The following is a 21,705-nucleotide window of genomic DNA, read 5'->3' on the forward strand; positions in this document are numbered from 1 at the left end:
ATCCGCTCTCAATTTTGATTTAGATGTGCAATTTAAATGTGCCTAAAAAGTGATTTTAAAATTTTGACTAAATTTACCGTAACCGTAGGCGTAATTTTATATTTTACAATGTCAAACAATTTGTTCAAACTTTTAATAAAACTTTTGCTGGTAGAGTTACATTTAATATTTGCCAAAACATTCTATGTACAATTTTGAATAAACCATTGTTGCCGAAACTTTTGCAGCGACACTCGTATCACAAAAACCAGACGTCTGCCCAAGCCGAAAAGTCGTAGTTTTGTATAATGCCAGAATTTTCTGAGCTGCCCCGTTTAGAGAGGGAATTATAAGAAACATACTTTGATAAGGATAAAATGAATGGATAGTTGCAACATAAAAAAATAATGCAACATAAAATCTGATAAATCATATAATTGTTTTATTGAAATAATTAAATAAAATATCCAAACATAATTGATAAACTTTAAATTTAAAACAGTGAAAACAAATCGTATTCGGAGCACTTGATTTGATTGCAATAGAAACTTAATTGACTAATTATTAAATTTATGAAATAATGAGTAGATACTTGATAAGGTGAAACGACTAACTGAATATAATTTCTTATCTTCCACGGTTTTTCTACATATACATAAAATATGTATACTTTTACACAAAATATGTATACTTTTTAGGAAACATATTCTAAAATATCAATAACAGTTATAAATGCTTTGACGGTACATTGGAAAATTTGTTAAGAAACTAAATTTGTCGATTATATCCACACAGTTGGCAGGGAAAGAACTTAGATGGTGGGGATCGGGTGGTCTTCAATTCGGTAGATTATACTGAGTAGGGTTGGAGGATTGGTACGTGGTTTAACCATAATCTTTTGACTATTGTTTATGTTTGTGTATGGCACCTGAAGAGTCACATTCGAATTTGCCTGCTTAATAATCAAGATGTTCCAGCTGATTTCTTTTGTCTGCCTTGTGTGTGCTAAGGTGTGGACATATTTGGGTTAAACGTATGCCTAATTACTAAATAAAAACTCAACATAAATTACACATAATTAGTTGGGGAAGACAACAAATGAATCCTAGGTTTTATAACTTATTCTTGATTTATCGTATCATTAAATTGCATTCCAGTATTCATTTATACACTTTAAAAATCACATATCAATTGAAATGAAAAATAAATTTCTAATAAGAGTTTGGTGGCCTCGGTGAATTCCCTCGGCTAAGCCAAGCTGTTCACCCAGCGTAATTCGATCAACTATGCTTATTAAACAAAAACTCCAATACATCAAAATATCTAAAGTATAGAACTAAAATTTAGATGCTGCTTCGAAAATCAAATTACTCAGCGCCAACGTCTGCGTTTCCCCATCCTCCTATTTTCCCATCAACCCTTTAGTCCTCCTACCTTCGCCCCAAATAGCTGCCCATCTATCACGTCACATGTCTATACTCATTGTATCGGAGCTATCCTAGTATTACGCCTAAGTCGTATATCCTCGATCGATTGTATCCAAAATTAAGGGTTACGAAATTCGCCTGTTCTTAAGTGTCCGTGTGTTTGTGTGTATATAAATATTTTATGTATTTGTAGGTCTTAAAAGTTGTTGGGGTGCTAAAACAAATAGAAATCGTATAACGTTGTGTTTTGGCTCTCGTTTCTCCTTCATTCTGCTCGTTACTTCTCTTACACTTTGACCATTTGCATTTCATGTTCATGGTTTATATCAAAGGAGTTTAGAGTCCTTTTCAAAAAGACTAGTACTCGTCCTGTTTGCGTTCTGTTCAGCTCCTCTCGGTTCGTTCGTTTGCCATTACCAAACTGTGTTTTGTGGTTTAAGATTAGTTTTAAAAACTAGGAGAATTTGTTTTGCGTCTAATACTAAAGAACTAATCGAACCTATGCAATATGGTGAATAGTTTGTGTTCCTCAACTTTAAATTCCTGCCTCCTGCCTCCTGCTCCTGTCTCTCTTACTGATGACATCATAGAGATCCGAATATAGAGTGTATGTGTGGATGAATGGGAATCGCGTGTGATAGAGTTGGCGGCGGAGGCGCTGCTCCGCTAGCCACGCCCGAGTGGCCAGGATGTCCCGGGTGACCCGGATGGACCGTATGGGGGGCCGGTGGCGGCGGCAGCGTGATCGAGAGCGTCACAGTCTGTGGCGCCGCGACTGGTGAGGCGTGGGCGGATGAGGGCGTGACCGCGGTGACGGCGGCGGTCGCTGCTGCAATGTGATGCGCGGATGACGTGGGCGGCGGTGGCGGCGGATGGTGTTGCTGCTGCGGTGCCGACGGCTGCTGTTGCTGCTGTTGTTGTGCCCCAGTTGCCGCAGTGGTGGGATGTCACTGGGCTACCACAGAGGCAGAACCATTCTGCTGAACCACCACGCCAGACGGCACCGAATTGGCCACCGTCACGGTTACAGGCGGAGTGGGTCCTCCATTTGCGTGGGCCACGCTGGGCTGCTGAGCTTGCTGCTGTTGTGCCTGGAAGGGATGCTGAAAGGGTGGTCCGTAGCACTGCGGAAAATAGAGCTCGTTCTTTACCACCGACTGCTGCACAACCGCGGCTGCCGCAGCGTTGGATGCTATACTGCGCACCGGAAGTATGTTGGCCTTGTTGTCTACTGTCGAGGGGTTATTGTTGTTGAGGAACTGCTGGGCCGCCAGACTCTTGGCGTCGTTCATTAGGTGATTGGCCACCTGGGCGACGGCGTTGTTCTGCTGCTGCTGCTGTTGCTGTTGTTGCTGCTGCTGCTGCTGCTGCTGTTGCTGCTGTTGGTGCTGCTGCTGTTGCTGTTGCTGTCGGCGCACCTTTGTGGTGTTTGGGTTCATGTGGTTGTCGATGTGCTTGGTAACCTCGTTCTCCGTGGCAAAGCGCCGACGGCAGTTGGGCATCGGACAGCAGAATGGACGATCACCCTGCGTGGTGAAAATAAGTTGATGGATTAGAGCTCTGACTAGAATAGGTCATCCAGGAACGATTTCTCAATTTCATAAGATCAATCTAAAAGCACTTCGAAATTTTACTACGATCTCAAAAGTGGACAGCTTTTTTAATTTACAAAATAATATATAAAACAATCATTTCTTTTTTTTTTAATTATTAATTATGTTTTCTGTATCTTTCCTTGTAATTCAAAAGAAGCTAAGGAAGGAAGTCCAATTTGTGCTGCCAAAGTTATTTATAATACAACTGTGCAGGATTCAAACTTAAGGAGGTTTGATAATTCTGTGATTCAAAAAATCTATTGGGTATAATAAGATATACTTGTCATACTTGTCATTAAGCATCGAGGTAATCTAGGCTTGCAATTTTGACATTTTGAACTTTGCATTCTCCACTAAATTGATTTTGAGAAATCGATCCTAAGCAGGCTGAGGCCAGGCTACAACTACCTGGTGGGTGCGCGTGTGCTGATCCAGGATGGCCTTCTGACGGAAGTCCTTGCCGCACTGACCGCACTTGTATGGCTTCTCGCCGGTATGGATGCGCAAGTGCTGATTGAGGATAGTCCGCTGGCGGAAGAAGCGTGGACAGTACATGCAGCCGAAGGGCTTCTCGTTGGTGTGGATGCGCAGGTGCTGCGTGAGATGCGACTGCTGCCGGAAACGCTTCCCGCACTCCGGGCAGGGGTAAGGCCGGGACTCGATGTGGATGCAGCCGTGCTGCAACAGCGTCGTCTTCTGCTTAAACTCCTTGTCGCAGATGGGACACCGTACGTAGAGCGGCATGTTGGCCGGTCTCACACCGATATGCTGCAGCACCTCGGGCAGTATCTTTTGGCCTGTGAGAGGATCTGATTAGAAGGTAGCCGCCTCCAAACGCGCCTGACAGGAGTACTCACCCTTGCCATCCTTGAAATAAGAGGGGTAGTGCATGCCTCCGCTGCCATCCGGCGTGCCCTGGGAGTCCTCGTCGTGGTAGCCGCCGCCCGTGCCTGCGATATCCCCCTTTGTGTCGTTGTCCTCGCCAGGGAAGGGCACATCCGAGGGCCACAGGGTCGGGTGCGGCCCGTTCTTGAAAATAAGATGTGGCGAGACGTCTGTGTGGGGGACGTGTTGATCCGCGGTGTCACATGGAAGTAATCAAGCGAAAGAAGGCTACTGTTAGCAGCGCTTAAACTTGGCGCGCAGCCGAGATACAAATTTTCGAAAGAACTGCCTAGCTCTCATCTTGTTAACGGACGAATTTTTCTGGCTGCCGACTGGCTGAGACGATTGAAAAGTTGGAACCTTGCTCTCCTGAATTTAATTCTTTTGAAAGTTGTCTCGAAAGCCTAACGGTTCGCTTTCCGTCTCTGCGCTCAGCGAGTCCACGAGCCAAATTGGTAATTGGTAATTCAATAGGGACAATTTCGAATTTCGGCCAAAAGTTCGCTCCATTGCAGAGAGAACAGAATTTTGCAGGGAAATCGGGTGCCAAAAGGGGTGAGATAAGCCAAGCTTGTGGATCAGCTGGCTAACTGGTGTCTGATCTAGCACTAATCCTATCTGATAAACTATTCGAATCTGTATCTGCATCTGCATCGGTATGTAAGTTATCTGTATCTGTCGCTCGCCTTGGTGGGTGCGCACATGCTGATTGAGGATGGCTTTCTGGCGAAAGTGCTTGCCGCACTCGGGGCAGGCGAAGGGCTTCTCACCCGAATGGATGCGTATGTGCTGGTTGAGAATGGCGCGCTGCCGGAAGCTGCGCGAGCAGTATGGGCAGGTGAAGGGCTTTTCGTTGGCGTGGATGCGCAAATGCTGGGTAAGGTGTGACTGCTGGCGAAAGCGCTTGCCGCACTCGGAGCACGGGAAGGGCCGTGCGTCCGTGTGGATGCGGTCGTGCTGCAGCAACGTGCTCTTCTGCTTGAAGTCCTTGCCGCAGGTGAGGCACTTAAACAGCCGTAGGTCGCTGTGAGGCTTGTTCTTGTGCGGGCGTCCTGGTCCGTTGCCCGTCCTGCCGCCGCTCGTCACGCCCACCGATCCCACTCCCACGCTCGCTCCCGTCGCACCGCCTACTCCTGCGCTCCCGTTGGCTCCCGCACCGCCTTCATTGGCATTGGTGTTCGCCGGTCCGGCGTTCTGCTGGCCGTTCTGCTGCGCCGGAAGCAGTTCGGGAAGCGCGTAGGCCTCTCCGCCTCCGGCCCCGCCCCCGCCGCCAGACTGTTCCATTGGCAAAACGCCCTTGTTAAGATAATGAAGCGGCGGGAAGCCAGGCGGCGCCAGCATCCCGCCTTGCGGTGCCGCGTGGCGGGGGGCATAATAGTCCGGGGTCTGAAAACTGTTGGCGGGGTCGCCTTGCGATCCGCCATTCTGCTGGACGTGCGGGTTGCCCGACTCGCCCGCGTTGGATCCCGAGTGCTGGGGGTCATTGCTGCTTTGGTTTTGATTGGGAGCGGGGTTCTGCTGGTTGGCGAGCTATAAGAAAGTGGAAGCATTTAGTCAGTCCGTTGCTCAAAACTGCAAAAGGCAAGGCTCACCTGGTGGTTCATGGGGTCCTCGTCGCCTGCCCCGTTTGCTCGCTGCTGCTGCTGGACCGAAGGATACGGACTCGAGGAGGGCGACACCTGTTGCTGACGGCCATCGCCGCTGCCGTTGTCGCGGGCCTCCTGTCCGCCTCCCGGCGGACTTTGGGGCTGTCCCGCTGCCGCTGCCACAGCTGCCGCCTGGGCCGCTGCCTGCGCCGCGTTCTGCTGCTGTTGTTGCTGGGCGGTTAGGTGCTGCTGGGCCTGCTGCTGGATGTTGGGGTACATCTCGCTGCCCCACTGCGCGGGACTGGCGCCTATGGCACCGGGGTTCCGTTCAGCGTCCTGCGAGTCCTTATAGAGCACGTATGGCTGGCCCGTGTCCTGGGTGATGCAGTACATTATCTGGCGCGGCACCTTCAGTCCGGCTGCTATGCAAGCCGCAAAGGAAGCCGAAAAGTTGATGGCCATTGCTGCTGATTCCCTGTTCAATTGGTAAGTGTTCAGGTAAGGGCTTCTGCTTTCTCGGGTTGTTTGTTTATTTTGCCTGTGACTTTTATGACGTTTTACACTATTTCAAAGTCTCCTTTTATTGACTTCTGATGCACATTATAAAGGGGTTTCTTGGCTTTCTATGCTGGGCTTATCGCCACTGTGGTCTCTGCTGGTTATTTGTTCCTTTTCATGTTGATTAAATTTTAAATTCCTTTCTTCTTAAGTGTTTCATTTATTTATTTTAGTTTATAAACTTCTTTGTGTAGTTGCTTCCTTCGTCCACCGAAAGCCGTTGCGTTTGCTTTTTCTTCAAAAATAAAATGTTACCCTCTTCTTTGTTGGCTTAAAATTGGTTTCAAAGATGATTTAATTGATGCGATTTTCCTTTGGTTCAACTGAAAGACAAGAGGTAATTATCAAGGATGTATCGAGGTGATTGGTTCAACAGGTCAGCAATCCCCATTAAAAGCCAATAGAAAAATCAACTATGTTGCCGTGTTGTGGGTTGGCATGCAAAGCACAGCCATCCCACTCCCAACTTGACTTCAAACCCACAAAAAGTGAAAAGACCGACGACATTAGCAAAAATGCCAGGAAAATTAAAAACAATGAAGATCATCAACGGCTGATTGGGAGGAGTGGCGCATAAATGGACACCGCATGCGAGCCAGGCGAGTTCCTCCCGCCGCAAAATTCCCCCAGTACTGCCTGGCGACCCACAAAGCGACTGTCCACATGTTTCCTCCTTTGTTGTCATGCCTTGCCGGTCTGTCTTGACTCACTTGTCTCCCTGGCTCTCCTGCCTTTCGTTTTTGGTTTTGGTTTTGGTTTCGGTTCGGTTTTATCTTTGTGCCGCGTTATTTTTGTTGTTTAACGACGATGACGGCGACGTGCCAACTTTTTAATGCGGGATCAAGGTCTTGTACAGCGTACGCCTCGCGCAACGCAGGCAAATCGCAGACGCGGGTAGGGCGCAGACATACATGGGTATAAATGGCCCGCATAGTGCCTCTTGACTGATCCACCATGCCCCATTTCTGAGGCTTTTATACGAATGTTTGAATTATCTATGGCCAAATAAACATGTTTCTTTAATATGAGGATGCTAAAGGAAATCCCGGAACAACTACGAACTAACATGGGTAAAACCAAAACGCTCCAGGTCACAAAACTTATATTGTATGCATTGTTTAAAAGGATATCATGGCTCATATAGCAAGTCGATCGTTTTAAGCAAATCTGCATACATGTTTTTTCTAAATCGGAACCACTATAATATATAGCAGCTATATACGATTAATCGAAAAACAATAAATGGAGCTATATACAGTAGGCGTTAGTGCGCCGACGTGCATGCGTGGAAAACTTCCGAACTTTTATAGTTGCGAGATCTCGACGTTCATACGGACGGGTAACTGAAGGTTATTTAAAAACGTTGTTTTTAATATGTCATATTTTTGTACAGCAAGTAAAAGCTATTTGTTTATATAAAATTCAGCAACAAAGCGTTTTGTATTAAATAATGTATAAAAAGTTCAATACTTTCCGTTTACTATGCAGTTATTTATTTTGAAAATTTTATTTTTGTATATTTTTTATTTCGAACAGTGTTCAAGAAAGTAATGAATAGATCGAAAAAGGTGCGTACCTATTTACCCCCACTCCAGAAGGCGCATACCCAACCATGAATCGGAAATCGACCATCGGGAATCGGCTATCGAGTGGAGTCGACGCAAAAAGATCCAAGCTACCTTGAACCCGCGATGAACGTACGCTGCGAGTATCTCAGCTGCACTCAGGGACCAAGAGGCAGTCGGACCGGGCTCTCCAGCGATTGCACTTCGCGTCAAATGCATGCGAAGTGTATGTACATGTACATAGGTATGTACATAGTCGCCACTGCCGCCGTGCCGCTGCTGTTTGTGAGTTGTTGCGCTTCATTGGCAGAGCAAGAACATCTGCAATTTATGCGTTCGTTGTCGTCCCAGGTCGTCTTCCATTTCGATTCTTCGTCACACTATCTGTAAGCTCGTAATGTCTGTTTTGTTGGCGGAATTGCCTTTCACCCCCTCCCCTGGCTAGCAGGCGGTTCTCTATTGATAAAATTTGTTTTGAAAATAGTAGTCTTTTTCTGGACTGTTATTTTTCAAGGCTTTATATATAAATCACGTGGATTAAGTTCAAAGAAGGAAAATTGGAAGACAGATGTATGTTGTACATCGTAATACTAAAGTCTATAGTAATCAGTATATCTTGGGAGTACGAGGAAAATTCCAAAAAATATAAATGATTGTTTATAATCTTTATAAAATGTAAAAAAAAATAGTTGTTTTAATATATACTATATTTGCGAAAGAAAGAGTTGTTCTTATAACTGTATTAAAAAGAGTTTTAAAAATTGTAGGAAACCACGAAGGTTCTCTTCATCCTGCATGGTGTTCAGGGTTTTTGTGCAACTTAAACTTAACTATTGTATATCTAAACAAGTGTTATTATACAATTTGAGCCGCTCATTCTGATGAGACTGCTTCTCTATTCAATATCTTTATCCTAATGAATAATGACACTGCGTCAAGCCAAAATGATAAACTTTTCAGAACAAATACGAAATGCTTCTCTGTGCCTAATCCAGGTCCTTACACAATAGTAGTTATTCGTTTTACATGTATTTTCACTTTGTAACGCAAATAAATCTAGTGAGACTTGTGCACCTTTTGCGAGAGGAAAGTTCGAGGCATTGAAGATCGACTGTAAGTACTTGTGTACTCCATTTTTCGACCACTTATCGCCAGCGAAATTTTTGGATCAGGCTTCGCGTGAAGTGAAAGTTGTCAACGAGCCCGACTCCAACTGCTGCTGGAGAATGATATTTCAGTTTCTATTTATATTTAAATGGCGTCCAACAAAGAGACAGCCAATGGCGCCGCAGCTGATTGCCAATGGAGAAGCTTGCAGTTTTGCGCTCGTGTCTCCGTCATGTGCAATGCACTATTGTGCAGTGTGAATTAATGGAGTCGAGTTACGTGCATCGTTTGTTGCAGCGTGTGTCTTGGGCTTGGGCTGTCAGGTGTGAAGAAGGTGGAGTTTGCCCGCAATTGCCCGCCCAGCTTTGCTCCCATTACTCGGAGAGAATGCATCTCGTTTGGCTCGGCTACACACTTACTATACGCATATCTACTATTTTACTTCAAATGGATTGGCCCTCAAGGTGCCATAGCTTTGGTCTAAAGGAAGTAGTCTAGATTTTTAACAGTTAAAACTAGTGTAGAACATATTCGAGTTTCTCGTTAGACAGATAGCTCAGATAGTGGCAGTGCGGGAATATAAATTTAAAAGTTTTATAAACAGTATAATAAGAAATCAAATCAAACCAAATATAGTGGGCTTGGCTAAAATGATTTTGGAATATCTATTGAAATTCGGAAACAATTCCGTCTACCTGTTACATACTTTACAACGAATCTAGTACAGGCGTATTATGAGTAACAGGTATATAAAGAAATGCATTCTATTAATAAAACGAATTAGACTAAGCAAAAGCCTCAATCGATCTGCCTCTTAAAACTTTAAGTAAATGTACTTTCAGAAAATGTTAAGTATGTTTAATTGACTTTAAATGTACAATTGGTGCAGGAGCGCTAAATACAGCTGACAATGCCAAAATTAAATGTAAGATAATTGAATTGTGAAAATGCCTTGTAATGAATTGAATAGTAAAAATTGTAATTAATGCCTTTAATTAAATAGTTACAGTAAGGAAACAATTGTATTTTTATACAAGATTTAACCTAACAACAATGTTACACTTTAAAGTAAGAGGGAATCTGCAAATTTGTCTTTATCATTAATACGACCTTGAAATAGCTGTGAAGTAAAAAGCTGTACATTTCAAAGAATATTATTTAGAAGGGGCTTTGCTTTGAAATAAAATCTAATTTTTTGTTTTTTTTTAGTTTAGAAGTCATGTTTTTTATGAAATGTAAGTATTTAATTTAAAAGTCCAGTGATTCCCCAAAAAAGTATATTCATAAACAATAGGAAACCTTTGTTCCAAATCACTTCAAGGTTAAGGCAATGAACAGAATTAAGCAAAGTACACAAACTGCCAAAAGTTTTACGCTTGTTGCTGCACCAACAGCCACAAAAAATGAGCGGCAAAGCATTGTAGCGTAATTTGTGCAGCTATCTAATTCAATGTACAAAAGCTCTACCAGAGATACCCTCACACACACAGATATGACGAAGAGAGATCCACTTCGGCGAGGGGGTGGTGAGAGAAATGCGGGGGGAGAGACAGCAAATTGAGAGCGGGAGCACGTAACTACAGCGACAGGTATAGAGATGTGAGAGTAAATAAAGACAAAAAGAAAAATAAGGCAAAAAGTGACTCACGAAAACAGCAGAATGGGCATTTTTGTCTATTTTTTTGTTTTGCAGAGCGTTGTGCAAAAACTTTGCTGCTTTAGGTTATCTGCGTAGCGTTTTTTTTTGCACACCAAAATAATTGAACATGCTAATCAGATAAGCGCTCCAATGTTATGTGGGTTCTCCAATGCGGATTAATATCCCGTGTTAACTTCCAGCCCTTAAAAGGGCAAGTGGAGGGAGGTCCGCAATACCTCTATTCTGGCAAATATTCATGCATTTAATTGGCGCCCAACAGAGGGGCTCAGTTGTGTGACAACCAACATTCAACCGGCAACGAACTCATCGCAAAAGTGAGTTCCACAGCACGCCACCCATGCATTAGGAGTTGGAGATGTACACATCTGTTAGATACACAAGCCGAAAAACGAAAAGACTACAAAAAACTACAACAAAGGCACACACACGAACATACATACATACAATTAAGTGATTTTGCTTGTTTTATTGCTAAACATTTTGTGGATTTTAGTTTTTGTGCGAAAACCGTTTTTGCTTATAATTCATCATATTCCTTTATGGCCTGACATTCGCACACACTCGCGAATACGCACACACACACAAATACCCTACTCTTTTGGCCCCCGCCCCCACTACACCCCACCACCACGACTCACACACTAGCGCAACCCAGACACCAAAAATATAAATGAATTCAGCCCCAGGGAGAATTTCGCAAAAAATCGGAGAGCAAAAAAGCAAATAAAAATTGCAAATGATTTGTGGCATTTTTGTTGTTGCTCTTGCCTTTAGTTTTGCGCTTCTGCTTTGGGCTTCTCTGCTCATTAGTGCCGTTTTGTGCTTGGTGTGTGCCCCTTTCGCGCCCCTTTATTCCATCCCCGCCGAATTTCCTTTGCATTTGTCAACTTGATTTACGCGCAAACATTTTTAGTTGTGTATCTTTAAACTTTTAGTTGGTTTTCTTTCAATTTTCGCAACATATGCCTTTTTTGCATTCATTTCTAGGTGCATCGCTTATCTGTAGGGACCTAATTGACTACGGAATTCGGGTTGTGGAACTGCGTGTCCCATCTGGATAATCATTAATGTTCGGCGTCTCCCACATTATTAACTTTATAGCGCGAGCCAGGATCCTCGGAGATATATTCGGCTCCCAAATGAAAACTTAATATCCCAGTTCCACTCAATGCATCTAAACTCCTGCCCATGGCTAAGAGCACCAAAAAATCATCGAGTTCCTTTGGGGGTTTGACATACTGTGGCGGTGAGTGTGTATGTGGCCCAACGACTGTATTAGTATGTATACAGAGTATAAAGACACTAACCTCAAAATGCTGATTGCGGCAGGCAATGGCACGACTTGTCGAAGCTCGGAACGAGGGAGCCGGAGGAAGTAGGGGCGAAAAATTGCAAATTGCAACGGGCCGCGAACACAGGCGCAGTTCGCAGCTCACACAGATGCACGTGCTGCTCACACAGACACCCCCGAAACGAGCCGAAATTCGCATAGATACCTCTACCAGTGCAACAGAGTGGCAGATACACACGCAGCTGCAGTTGCAGTTGCAGTTGAATTTCAGTTGCAATGTTGCAAAAAGCAAACTGCAGACGATCGCGAAATTGATTCCGAATCCGGTCAGCGTCTTTTGTTGCAATTTCAAAGGGCCTGTCCACTTTTCATTTGGCGGTTCTTCATCACACTTCTGTTTGCGCCTTGGACCACCCACCTTCTGCTTTCTTTCCCCTCTAAGGGCGACGTTGCGTATACGCAGTGTTGTGCTGCACGTAAATTATGCGATGTTTACTCAACACTTGCCCTCATAGCGATTGTTTTCGGTGCACTTTTGCGTTTTATTTCGGTTTATGTCGCTGCCCGACGACATTTTTAGTTATTTTTGATGGCTGCCTCACAAGTTCTCGACGGGAGCGCTCTCCGCACATGTACGTACTCTGTGTACAGCTTTTTTATTAGATGTCGGCACGAAAAATCGAACAAAATGCCAAAAAATAACAAACCGAACGCGAAGCCAACGCGAATCTGAGTCCGAACCCGAAACGAGACTCAACGCGACTCAACTTGACTCGCCTCTCAGCGATGCCTCGTCGTCTGAACGACTTCTCGTCTGCTGGCGTTGTGTGTCAGTGCCTTGCCTCTTTCTCTTTCTCTGTTTCTGTCCCTGTGCCTGTGCCTGTGTCTGTTCATGTGCCCGTTCATGTGCCTGCAATAGTGTGAGGCGCTTGGGAGTCGCCAACCGTGAGAGCACAGGGGCCACAACTCGGAGAGCCTCTCTAAGCTTTTTTAGCCAAAACATTTGCGAATTTTTTCAACTTTTTGCCGGCGAGTGAGCCTGCGTGAGTGTGGGTGCCACGCGTCTTACACAACCGCCTTGGTGTTAGTGTAGTCTCTCAGAAAGCTCGCTCTCCAGCTCCGTTGTCATTTTCCTAGTGTTGAGGCAGCGGAGCCGCAGTCGCAGTCCTTCTCTGCCGCCGCACTTTCTCATAATATCGAATGTAATGCACTTTTATTTTCTGTATTAGCAAAACATAGTATCCCAACATTTATAGCACTTAGAAGTAATACATTATTGTAACTCGAATTAAATCGTGCCCATTACATAGGTAATATATGTACATGTATTTAACTCTTCTTTATCTAGTGAAAAATCTTTAACCTATATTTAGAATCATATCTGCGCTAAAAACTAACTGTAACCAACTATTTTCTTTTTAGGTGAGGCTGTAATTAATGCAAGTGGTACCTTTTGGAAAAATTATTCAGGATTGGCATTCGCTTCCAAATCTTGAAATATTCTTACGACTAGAGATGTAAATTCCAAAAATGTGTACAAATTCACCCAACCCAGTTATACTGTTTACAAAATACACCTGTTGAAAAACAAAAATATATATACATATAAATAATGTAAAGTAATTTTTCTTCTCAAAAGTTTATACTCCAACTTTTATCGGTTGAAGGTGCGATCTTCACTTATTTCTTACCTCGTGAAGAGGTATACAACTTGTTCGTTGTATATTACAAATAAAGTCGCTCCAGCTGGGGTACTTTTGAATTTGCCCAGAATGCCTAATCCTTCTACTCCTACGTTACTTCCTATTATATTCTTTTAACGAAACTAAAATATCCAATTTATCGCAACCTCGACAATCTCTTTTTTTACTATAAATGAAGCAATGTACGCTTTCTTTCAAGTTATCTTTCAGGTGGAAAAATAGCAAGGAACGTATTTCATGCTTATATTAATAACCTGTTTCATAAAAAAAGTGAGCTGATTTATTATAAATAGAATATGTTAACCGGACTTAGTTATAAGGAACTTACATACATAAATACATAAACAAAAAGAACACTTACATATGTACATATATGTATGTGTGGCTTCCATTATAAATCTATGATGATAAAGCCTTGAAGTAATTTAATATATGCTATTCGGAGGAAAAGGGCAAACCTTAGTGGAAAAACCAGTAAGGGTAATTCAAATTCGGCACTTACCCTAGGATCCCCCAGATTCAGATTACGGACACATATCGTGCCGAAATTGCAATACTCATTGGATTTCGCAGCTTTCCGGGTTGAAAGCAGCTTCCCGACGACTGCAAGTGACAGGTGTGGCGTGGTGGGTTGAGGGTATGGGAGGGGAGGGTATGGGAGGGGAGGGGAGCAGGGGCGGCAGCGAGTTCAAATAAAAAGTAAATTATTGTATGATGTGTATGCATTATTGTATAAATAAACAGCGCTCTTTTTGTTTTCTCTATAAACAACAGACACAAATCGGCAGATATACTAGCACCCCTTCCCGCGATACATTTATAAGTACATATGTACATACATATGTATTCGGTGCTGACATTGTCTTTGGTATGTTTTGCTGGTTATTCAGTTTCGATTGGTTTTTGCTCTATTTTGCGGTTTTTGCATCGCTGCAGAAATAGAAAAACACGGAATATTACAAGTTATTTTTTATGCTGCTCGAAAAAAATCAATTCAAAATGTCACTACGAAAGAGAGCAAAAAATGTCAAAAGTCCAAGATTGCAACTTTGCTTGAGGTAACCAAGAATAAGCGACAGATATAATTGTATCTTTCAGATGCGCTTTTCTTGCTCTTTTATCTCTGTTTGTGCATCTGGTGTGCAGTTTGTAGTTTAAATTTAGCAGTTTTTATTGCATTGTTGCCAAGATTTCTGCTACTCTTCATCTCTTCGTTGTTCCTGTAAATTGTTTACCAATGCATTCAGCTGTTTTGCTTTCCGAATCCGCCTGTGGGTCTGTAGTTGTACTCTGTAGGTGTCTTTGCGCCGTGCCTTTTGGTTCAGTAACCTATCGATTTAATTTTGTTTACCTTTCCGACTTGATAATCTGGAAAGAAGGCGAAGAGAGCGCTGAGGAATTCGCAAACATTTTGCAATAAAACAAATTGAGTCTATAAAAGGACTTCAGGGCAGCAAACCCCGCTGTTTTGCCTTTTTTGATTATAAAGCCATATTTAAACATTCATTCTAAAGCAAGGCAAGTGGTAAAGCAGTTAAAAAATTCTTGTCCTACAGTATACATAATCCCCAGTCGATGATTCATATATAATAATAGCCATATCTGCTATACCGATAGCAGATATTACCGATTTAAAACTTTATTAAACGAAATAAAAAATATGCACGCATATAAACTTAGAAAATCAAAGCAACAATTTTGATTTTCGTTAGAAAAATGGTCTGTGAGTGTTATCAATATATAGCTCGTCGAATGTGTCGGATGCATACTGATATAATTATTTTTATTATTCGTATTAAAATAAAATGAATTCAAATCTTTATACACCCCCACCGCTGATTTATTTCCCATGTGGTCCGAATAGTTTATGGTTTTACATGGGTGTTTCTCCTCCCACCGCCACTGTGCCGCTCTGGACTCAAAGCAACATGTCAAACGAGTCTAATGCAATTACTTTAAATGACTGCAAAAATGCAATTTAGCGAAATATGTTTAAATCTAGGGAAACAGCGAATGGCCAACAGCTTAGGTGCCACAAGTATCCAAGAAAAGGGCGGACCCAACAGCCCCTAGAACAGTTGGCAGGTGCCAATAGATGCAGCCCTGCGTATTCCCACTTCGCCCAGGCTACTTTGTCATCAGTCCTCCGATTAGTCCATGCGTAGTGTGAAAATCCGCACGCACCCAACAAAAGCCTCTCAACGCACAAAACAGTAGGTTTCTCCAGTTGTCCAGTTGCTCTGTGTCCCCGGCACCCTCATCTACACCACTTCGAGAGACCGACTCATGGGTCTTACCGTTTAATGGCATTTTTGTAAGTAATAGGATTAGTGGCGGGTCGCACACCTTTCAACCGACCCTCAGTATCTAGTTTCAATGGAACTTTAAAATATTGATGCACCACATAACAAGCTTTTTAAAAATTAACAAAGTATAAGTTTACCGCAACAATTTAGTTTAGGAATTTAGCATTTTTCCTAAAAATGTGGCTGTAAACACACAGGCATCACAGTAGGTGATGCATTGCAGTAGGTTTTATGTATCGCATTATCAAAAATTACGTAAACGACTCTCACCATTTTATGATATGAATTCATGAAATTGGCATCGCATAAACAAAATGGCGCGAATGTGTAGCCTGCCTATTACCAAAATAAAGTTACCCAAAGTTAGCACTCGAAAAATGCACTCTATATTCCAAAATAACATTCTTAGTTATACAAATACTTAAATGAAAGTTCTTCCCAGTGTATGAGACATTTCCCCCAACGCTGTTCCCTTAATACGCCCTCCACTGCCACTTATACTGCCAAAGCGGAAACACTTTCAGATGTTGTGCCAAAAATATCGTGGAGAACAAAATGAGTTTTGACATAGTTTCTCGGCGGCAGTGGCTGTATAGACTGAAGTTGGGGGTGCCCATTTTTACGTCTGCGAACTTTTAAGGGCAATTTTGGGGAGTGTGTCAAATTCAAAGTCAGCTAGGGATGTTGACTATTTGTTTGAGCCTGTGATATTTGCTTATACCTGTCTCAGTGAAGGGCTCTAAAAATTGCATTTCTTTTATTTATTTCTGCTTCCCTAAAGCTCTGGTGTGCCTTCTTTAAAAGTGAAAACTGCGGGATACGACACTGAGTCTTCCCTTCGCTTCATTTTTCGGCCAAAACCAGATAAAAGATAGTTGAGGTGGAGAATATCCGCGCGAAATCGAGACACTGAAAAGGCTAAAATTGTGCCACACTCTGGTCTCCAGTACATCAATTAGCTGATCTGAGTTATAGCCAAATTTGCCATCCCATCCCAACCGCATTGCCACCCACTTCAACCTTAAATCAAATGAGCCGATTATGCGGCAACAAAAAACAGACAGTGCATTACCCGTTTAAGGCTGCTAACAAAGTCTGCACTGCATTTAAATGCAGTTGCATGTTTCAAATGTTATAGCTGCGTCTCCAACGGCCCCACAATGTTCCTCTGGGCGGCAGTCTGCAAGTTTACGAGTGCTGGGGTTGGGTTGGAGTGGGTTAGAGTCTGGCTGCATTGTCCCCGGAGAAATGCCGCATGCCCCTAGCTCCTTTGCGCTGAATCCATTTTCCCGTAGACGTAGTCGGAATTTCAGAGAAACAGTGAAACAAAAGTGTGAGGCAGACTGGGTTGGAATCAGTAAGCATTTGCAAATGCTAAATGCAAGTTTTTGTTTTATTCAACACGCTGCAGGGGACTATGCAACTATGCATACATGGAAGGAAAGGCTTTTCATTTTTGACATCACCTTATTAAAAGAATTCTCTTGTCTGATATGGTGTGGTGGTACCTAAATAACACCAATCGCCATTTCAAATCTGCGTTCAACTCACTTGACTCCCTGACAATAAGGGATCAAGTCATTTATTCTCTTCATTTCTAAGCCATTGCAGCCATCCAAATTCCGCTGCCACCTGCCACCTCCGAACCTTTGTACGCTGACGAAATGTTTATTGCATGGCAACTAACGACAACAGCGCCATGTGAATATTGGAAGCACCCACTCCACCCCACCCCCACCTTCCAATCCAGGCCCCTACCCCTGTCACCCCTTCAGAGAAAGACGACCGGACGATCTCAGTACGGGCGTATGAAAATGTTACGCATACGCCCCGTGCTGCCTCGCGATAGGCTGTTGACATGCATTGGCCAACCCTGGACTGCGCCATATTTTGTGTCGTTTATTTTAAATAAAATAAGGAATACAAGAAATAAGTTTTTCCATCTTTTGTTGTTCAACCTGAGTGTGCGCTCGTGGGCGTGGTTGGAGGTGCTAGCAGAAAGTGGAGGGTTTCTGTGCATGGTTTTTATCATCCCGAGCCTCTTTATAAAACTTTTTTTTAATCAGCCAACTGTTCCCCTACTCATTTCGCCCCCGAGCATTGCGCTAAGTACTAAATACTCCAAAACTCCATACCCCACACATTGGTACTCGCTACTAGAAAGATACAATTCTCGGATGCCACCAAACTTCCGGCCCAGTTGATCCAAGTGAATGCATACATCCATCTTTTTATCAAGCTATCCATGTATCTGAGCATCTATGTATCTGGGCACCCACTCCGCCACCCACCCAAGGCCGGCGAAAGCCCTCCATTGCAATTAGGTAGAGAGGCACCCAACCATCCACTCCGCTCATGGGAGCTCTATAAGCTCTCATACGCTGTCCTCCGCTTGGAATTTGCCACCAATATAGCCGTTCTAGTTGCTGCCTTTCACAACTTTCACTAGCGTGGCAGTTGAGACTGATTCGCATGGATGTGTCAAGCGGAATGTTTGTTTTGAATATTCATGAGAGCGCTCTTGAATAAGTTGAGGGGATAATTAGAGCTGGTTGAAACGGGCCAAACATTTTTACGGATGCACGTGAAGGGCTCACGTGTGACAGGATTAGAAGTATATGAATCAGGTACAACCAAGGGAACACTCGTCAACACCTTGTTTTAGGGGGCAGAAGTAACCTTCGGCAACGCAAAAAAACACCGACTTACAATTAATTCTGATGTTATAAACAAAATCCAGAGCTGCCAGCGCCCCAGCCCCCCGTTAATGACATGTCACGTTTGCTCTAGACTCTAGAAACTACATTCAATGACATGGCAAAAAACGCGCAGAGACAGAAAAATATACGCAGCAGCTGCAATAAAATTAAGTGAAATGGCATGGAAAAGAATGCAACCGAAAAATGCAATTTGCGCGCGGTTCAGCGGGTTGGTGGGTGGTGGCTGGTTGGTTGGTAGGTTGGGTCGCTTCGGATGGGGTCTTCTGGGCGGCTCCACTGTTGCCAACTGCAAGCGCAGCAGCAATTTCGAAAAGGGAAAAAGAAGCTCGCGAATGTAAATTAAACTTGTCATTAATGACATGGCCCACACGTACAGCTGCAGATACAGCTACAAATGCAGATTCCCAGAGATAGAGAGCGGAAATATAATTGCGCTCTTTTGGGCGACGCATCGCATCGTCAGCTTCAGCACATTAAAAACTGCAGCTACTTTCTGGTGGAGCAGAGAGGGGCGTAGATAGAGGGGTGCCGAATGGCAGACGCAGACACTCTCCGTCCCTGTTGCACATCCTCGTGCGGCAGGACTCTCGGCAACTGACCGTTCGGCCGGGCAACCCCTTTCAGGGGCTCCCCATCAACGCCCCAACCCCCAACCCCATCCCCCAGTCGCTCCCACTGCCCACGCCTCTGCCGCCGCCTCTGCCGCGGTCGCTGCGAATGCTGCTTGCCTGCCATTTTCCGTTAAAAATGTGTGGAGTCAACTGTACTTCAACGGCCACATACTCGTGCACACACTTACGAGCGTTTTTATATACGAATTTTATTTCAATTCATTTAAAATACGTGTAAAGGTTGCTTTTTTGCTGCGGCTGCTGCGATGCTGCTGATGCTGCTGCTGCTGCGAACGCTCATCCTTTCGACCTTTGTATTTCGATTGCCAATGGCCACCCACCACCACCCCCGCCGTTGTATCTCGGCCTCGCGGTCCTCGGGTGCCCGCGCACATTTTTTCAATAATTAATTTTTTGCGCGTAAGTGAAATTTGCATGTAGATGAGCACGCCAAGCTGGACATACTGTACATGGACCTCATACATACATACACACGCATATGTACTGGACACCTACAAATATGCGCATGTGGGGCTTGTCACACGGGACCTCTTATACTCATTTTGGTCGTTTTGAATTATAGATCGAATAGTTTTATAGATCGTAACGTATTTCTCAAGCTTACAGCCTACACGCAGTAAAGTAGCTTAGGAAATCATTTTAGTTTTCAAAGAGGCTTTGCTTCTAAATCCCAATGCCAATCCCAATCCTGAATTGCATATTGCGACCAACTTAAGATTAATACAAGTATATACAAAACATTCTTGAAGGTGTACAAGAAACGATTCTGTCCGACTAAAATATCCCAAAGTTCTAATTGTATAGGTAAATACATTAGAAAATATAGTTAAAGGACTTTGACCTACATAAGCAAAATCTCTACCTTCCAGAACTTGGACGTTCAATAATCGAAAATACTCAACTACTTCAAAAGTAAAGTAACATGAACTTTAGCAACTTTTTCATCTCAGAAGTTTATATATATTTTTTATATTTCCTAGCCGGAACTTACAATTATTTAGGCGTAAATTTAGGCGTAAGAGGATGAAATGCAAAATGTACTCACCAAATTGACATGCAAAGATCACTCCATTCGAAGGTTTTCTTTTGCTACGATGCCTATGGGTGTGGGATTGTTAGCTTATACCAGAAATACTCCTTCCCTATACTTTTAAGATCGTCAAAAACTTGTGTTTTATTGTTATAGTAATATACTTTGATGTTTAGTCTAGATCGTTCCTCCTATCTGAATGGAATTTTATTTGGTTTTTGTTTATCTTTTTCTCACTACTAGTGTTAGGTTAATTTCTTGTAAGTACGAAATGCTTTCGACGAAACGGATTTTACATGCCTTTAGATCATAATCATACTTGGCTTTTGCCACGATATGAACAATTTTAGATAATTTGTATGTGGATATATATTGATATTGTAAAGAGATGTTCTTCGATCGGATTTATCTTCTCCTCGGTACAACGTGGCTCCTGGCACTGACGCGGTCCACACAGACATTCACAAATGTACACTTGTGATTGCGCAACTTTGGCACAAAACTGTTTCTACAGTTTTTTGCTCTCCACTTGCGAAATGGTTTTCGCCGCTTCCTTCTTTATTTCGATTGCTTCACCTCTCAAAGTTTATAAAGTGTTATTCAGCTCGATTTATTCAAACTTTTTCAGAACATTTTCTCGACCGCTTTTTTGACGAACGCAAAATTTAAGGACTTAAGCGAATATGTAAATAAGCAAAAGCAAGAGTTTCAATTTGTTAAACGACAAATGTTTTTGGCTTTATATTTATTTCCGTTATGTTTTAGTTACAGTTTTGCTTTTTTCCCGTTGAAAACACACAAAATAAATTTAACAAATTTTGGCTATTTCCGTTTTTGTATTTATTTTTTGTTTGATTGGCTTTTGGTTTTGAATTTCAGTTTTCACTTTTGCTGTTGCATTTTCCTTTGCTGTTGCTGTTGCTGTTTCTGTTTCGTTGCTCTATTTTCTATTTGTTATCCTGTTATCGGATTTAGTTATCGGTTATATATGTTGAATTCTGCTATTGGGTTGGTTTGGAGGCGGGTTGTAAGGCTATTTCTGGTTCTGGTTGTGATTCTGGTTCTGATTCTGTTTCGATTGGTTTTGTATTGGCTTCGGTTGCTATTTTCGTTTGTTTCGGCTGCTTTGTTCTTCTGCTGTTGCTGTTGCTGTTTCTTGTTGGGTTTTGTTGGCTATTTCGTGTGTCTATTTTCGTTTGCTTGCTTTAATTTGTTTGCCTGGTTAGTTGGCTGTTTCCTTTTGGTTGTGTTATTCGTTATTTGTTGCGCTTTGATTTATTTCTCGGTTTATTTCGTTCAATTAGGTTCGTTATTATGGTTACAGTTTTCTTTATTATTAACTTTACTCGTATTATTTGTTCTATTTATTTACTTGAATTTGAAGTTGTTATCGGTTGGTTGGTTGTTGTTGTTGTTGTTTTTGTTGCAGTGGTTGTAATTGTTGCTGTTATTGTTGTTGTTGTTGTTGCGGTGTTTGTAGTTGTTGTATTCCAAATTTTGTTGTGAATTTTGTTTGTTAAATTTTGAGAAACTAACTAAAAATCACTTTTTGTTTTTTCATACAACTGAAAGATAACTTTATTTTGTTGTACTATTTTATTTTGTTGTTGTTGCTATAATTTTTGTCGTAGAATTGCTGGCGTGAAATTATATTCAAATCA

At 42.7% G+C, this 21,705-nt stretch overlaps 1 protein-coding gene across 5 annotated transcripts; it reads right to left on the reverse strand.

The window, feature by feature from the left end:
- Positions 1-399: 399 nt before the first annotated feature.
- LOC6544166 (zinc finger protein squeeze) lies at positions 400-21,609 on the reverse strand. 5 transcript variants are annotated; one of them, XM_026976479.1, is made up of 6 exons: positions 20,060-21,609; positions 5,479-6,353; positions 4,657-5,416; positions 3,859-4,056; positions 3,410-3,798; positions 400-2,932 (listed from the first exon to the last, which is right to left on the reverse strand). In XM_026976479.1, the coding sequence occupies exons 2-6, from the start codon at positions 5,932-5,934 to the stop codon at positions 2,354-2,356; spliced, it is 2,382 nt and encodes a 793-aa protein (XP_026832280.1). In that variant the 5' UTR covers positions 5,935-6,353; positions 20,060-21,609; the 3' UTR covers positions 400-2,353. The 5 variants fall into 5 exon arrangements, with proteins under 5 accessions (XP_026832280.1, XP_001973767.3, XP_026832279.1 ...); XM_001973731.3 differs by lacking the exon at positions 20,060-21,609 and adding an exon at positions 11,670-12,516 and having other exon boundaries at positions 4,573-5,416; XM_026976478.1 differs by lacking the exon at positions 20,060-21,609 and adding an exon at positions 11,670-12,516 and having other exon boundaries at positions 664-2,932.
- Between the last annotated feature and the right edge of the window lie 96 nt (positions 21,610-21,705).

Source organism: Drosophila erecta, unplaced genomic scaffold (genome assembly GCF_003286155.1).
Source record: "Drosophila erecta strain 14021-0224.00,06,07 unplaced genomic scaffold, DereRS2 tig00000021-arrow-pilon, whole genome shotgun sequence".
NCBI lineage: Eukaryota > Metazoa > Arthropoda > Insecta > Diptera > Drosophilidae > Drosophila > Drosophila erecta.

Excerpts from the sequence above, each read along its gene's own strand:
- LOC6544166 (XM_026976475.1), bottom strand. The coding sequence starts at position 5,934 with ATGGCCATCAACTTTTCGGCTTCCTTTGCGGCTTGCATAGCAGCCGGA. Across the intron at positions 5,417-5,478 it reads AGGACCCCATGAACCACCAG|CTCGCCAACCAGCAGAACCC; the intron begins GTGAGCCTTGCC and ends ACTTTCTTATAG. Across the intron at positions 4,057-4,572 it reads GCATGTGCGCACCCACCAAG|ACGTCTCGCCACATCTTATT; the intron begins GCGAGCGACAGA and ends TCCCCCACACAG.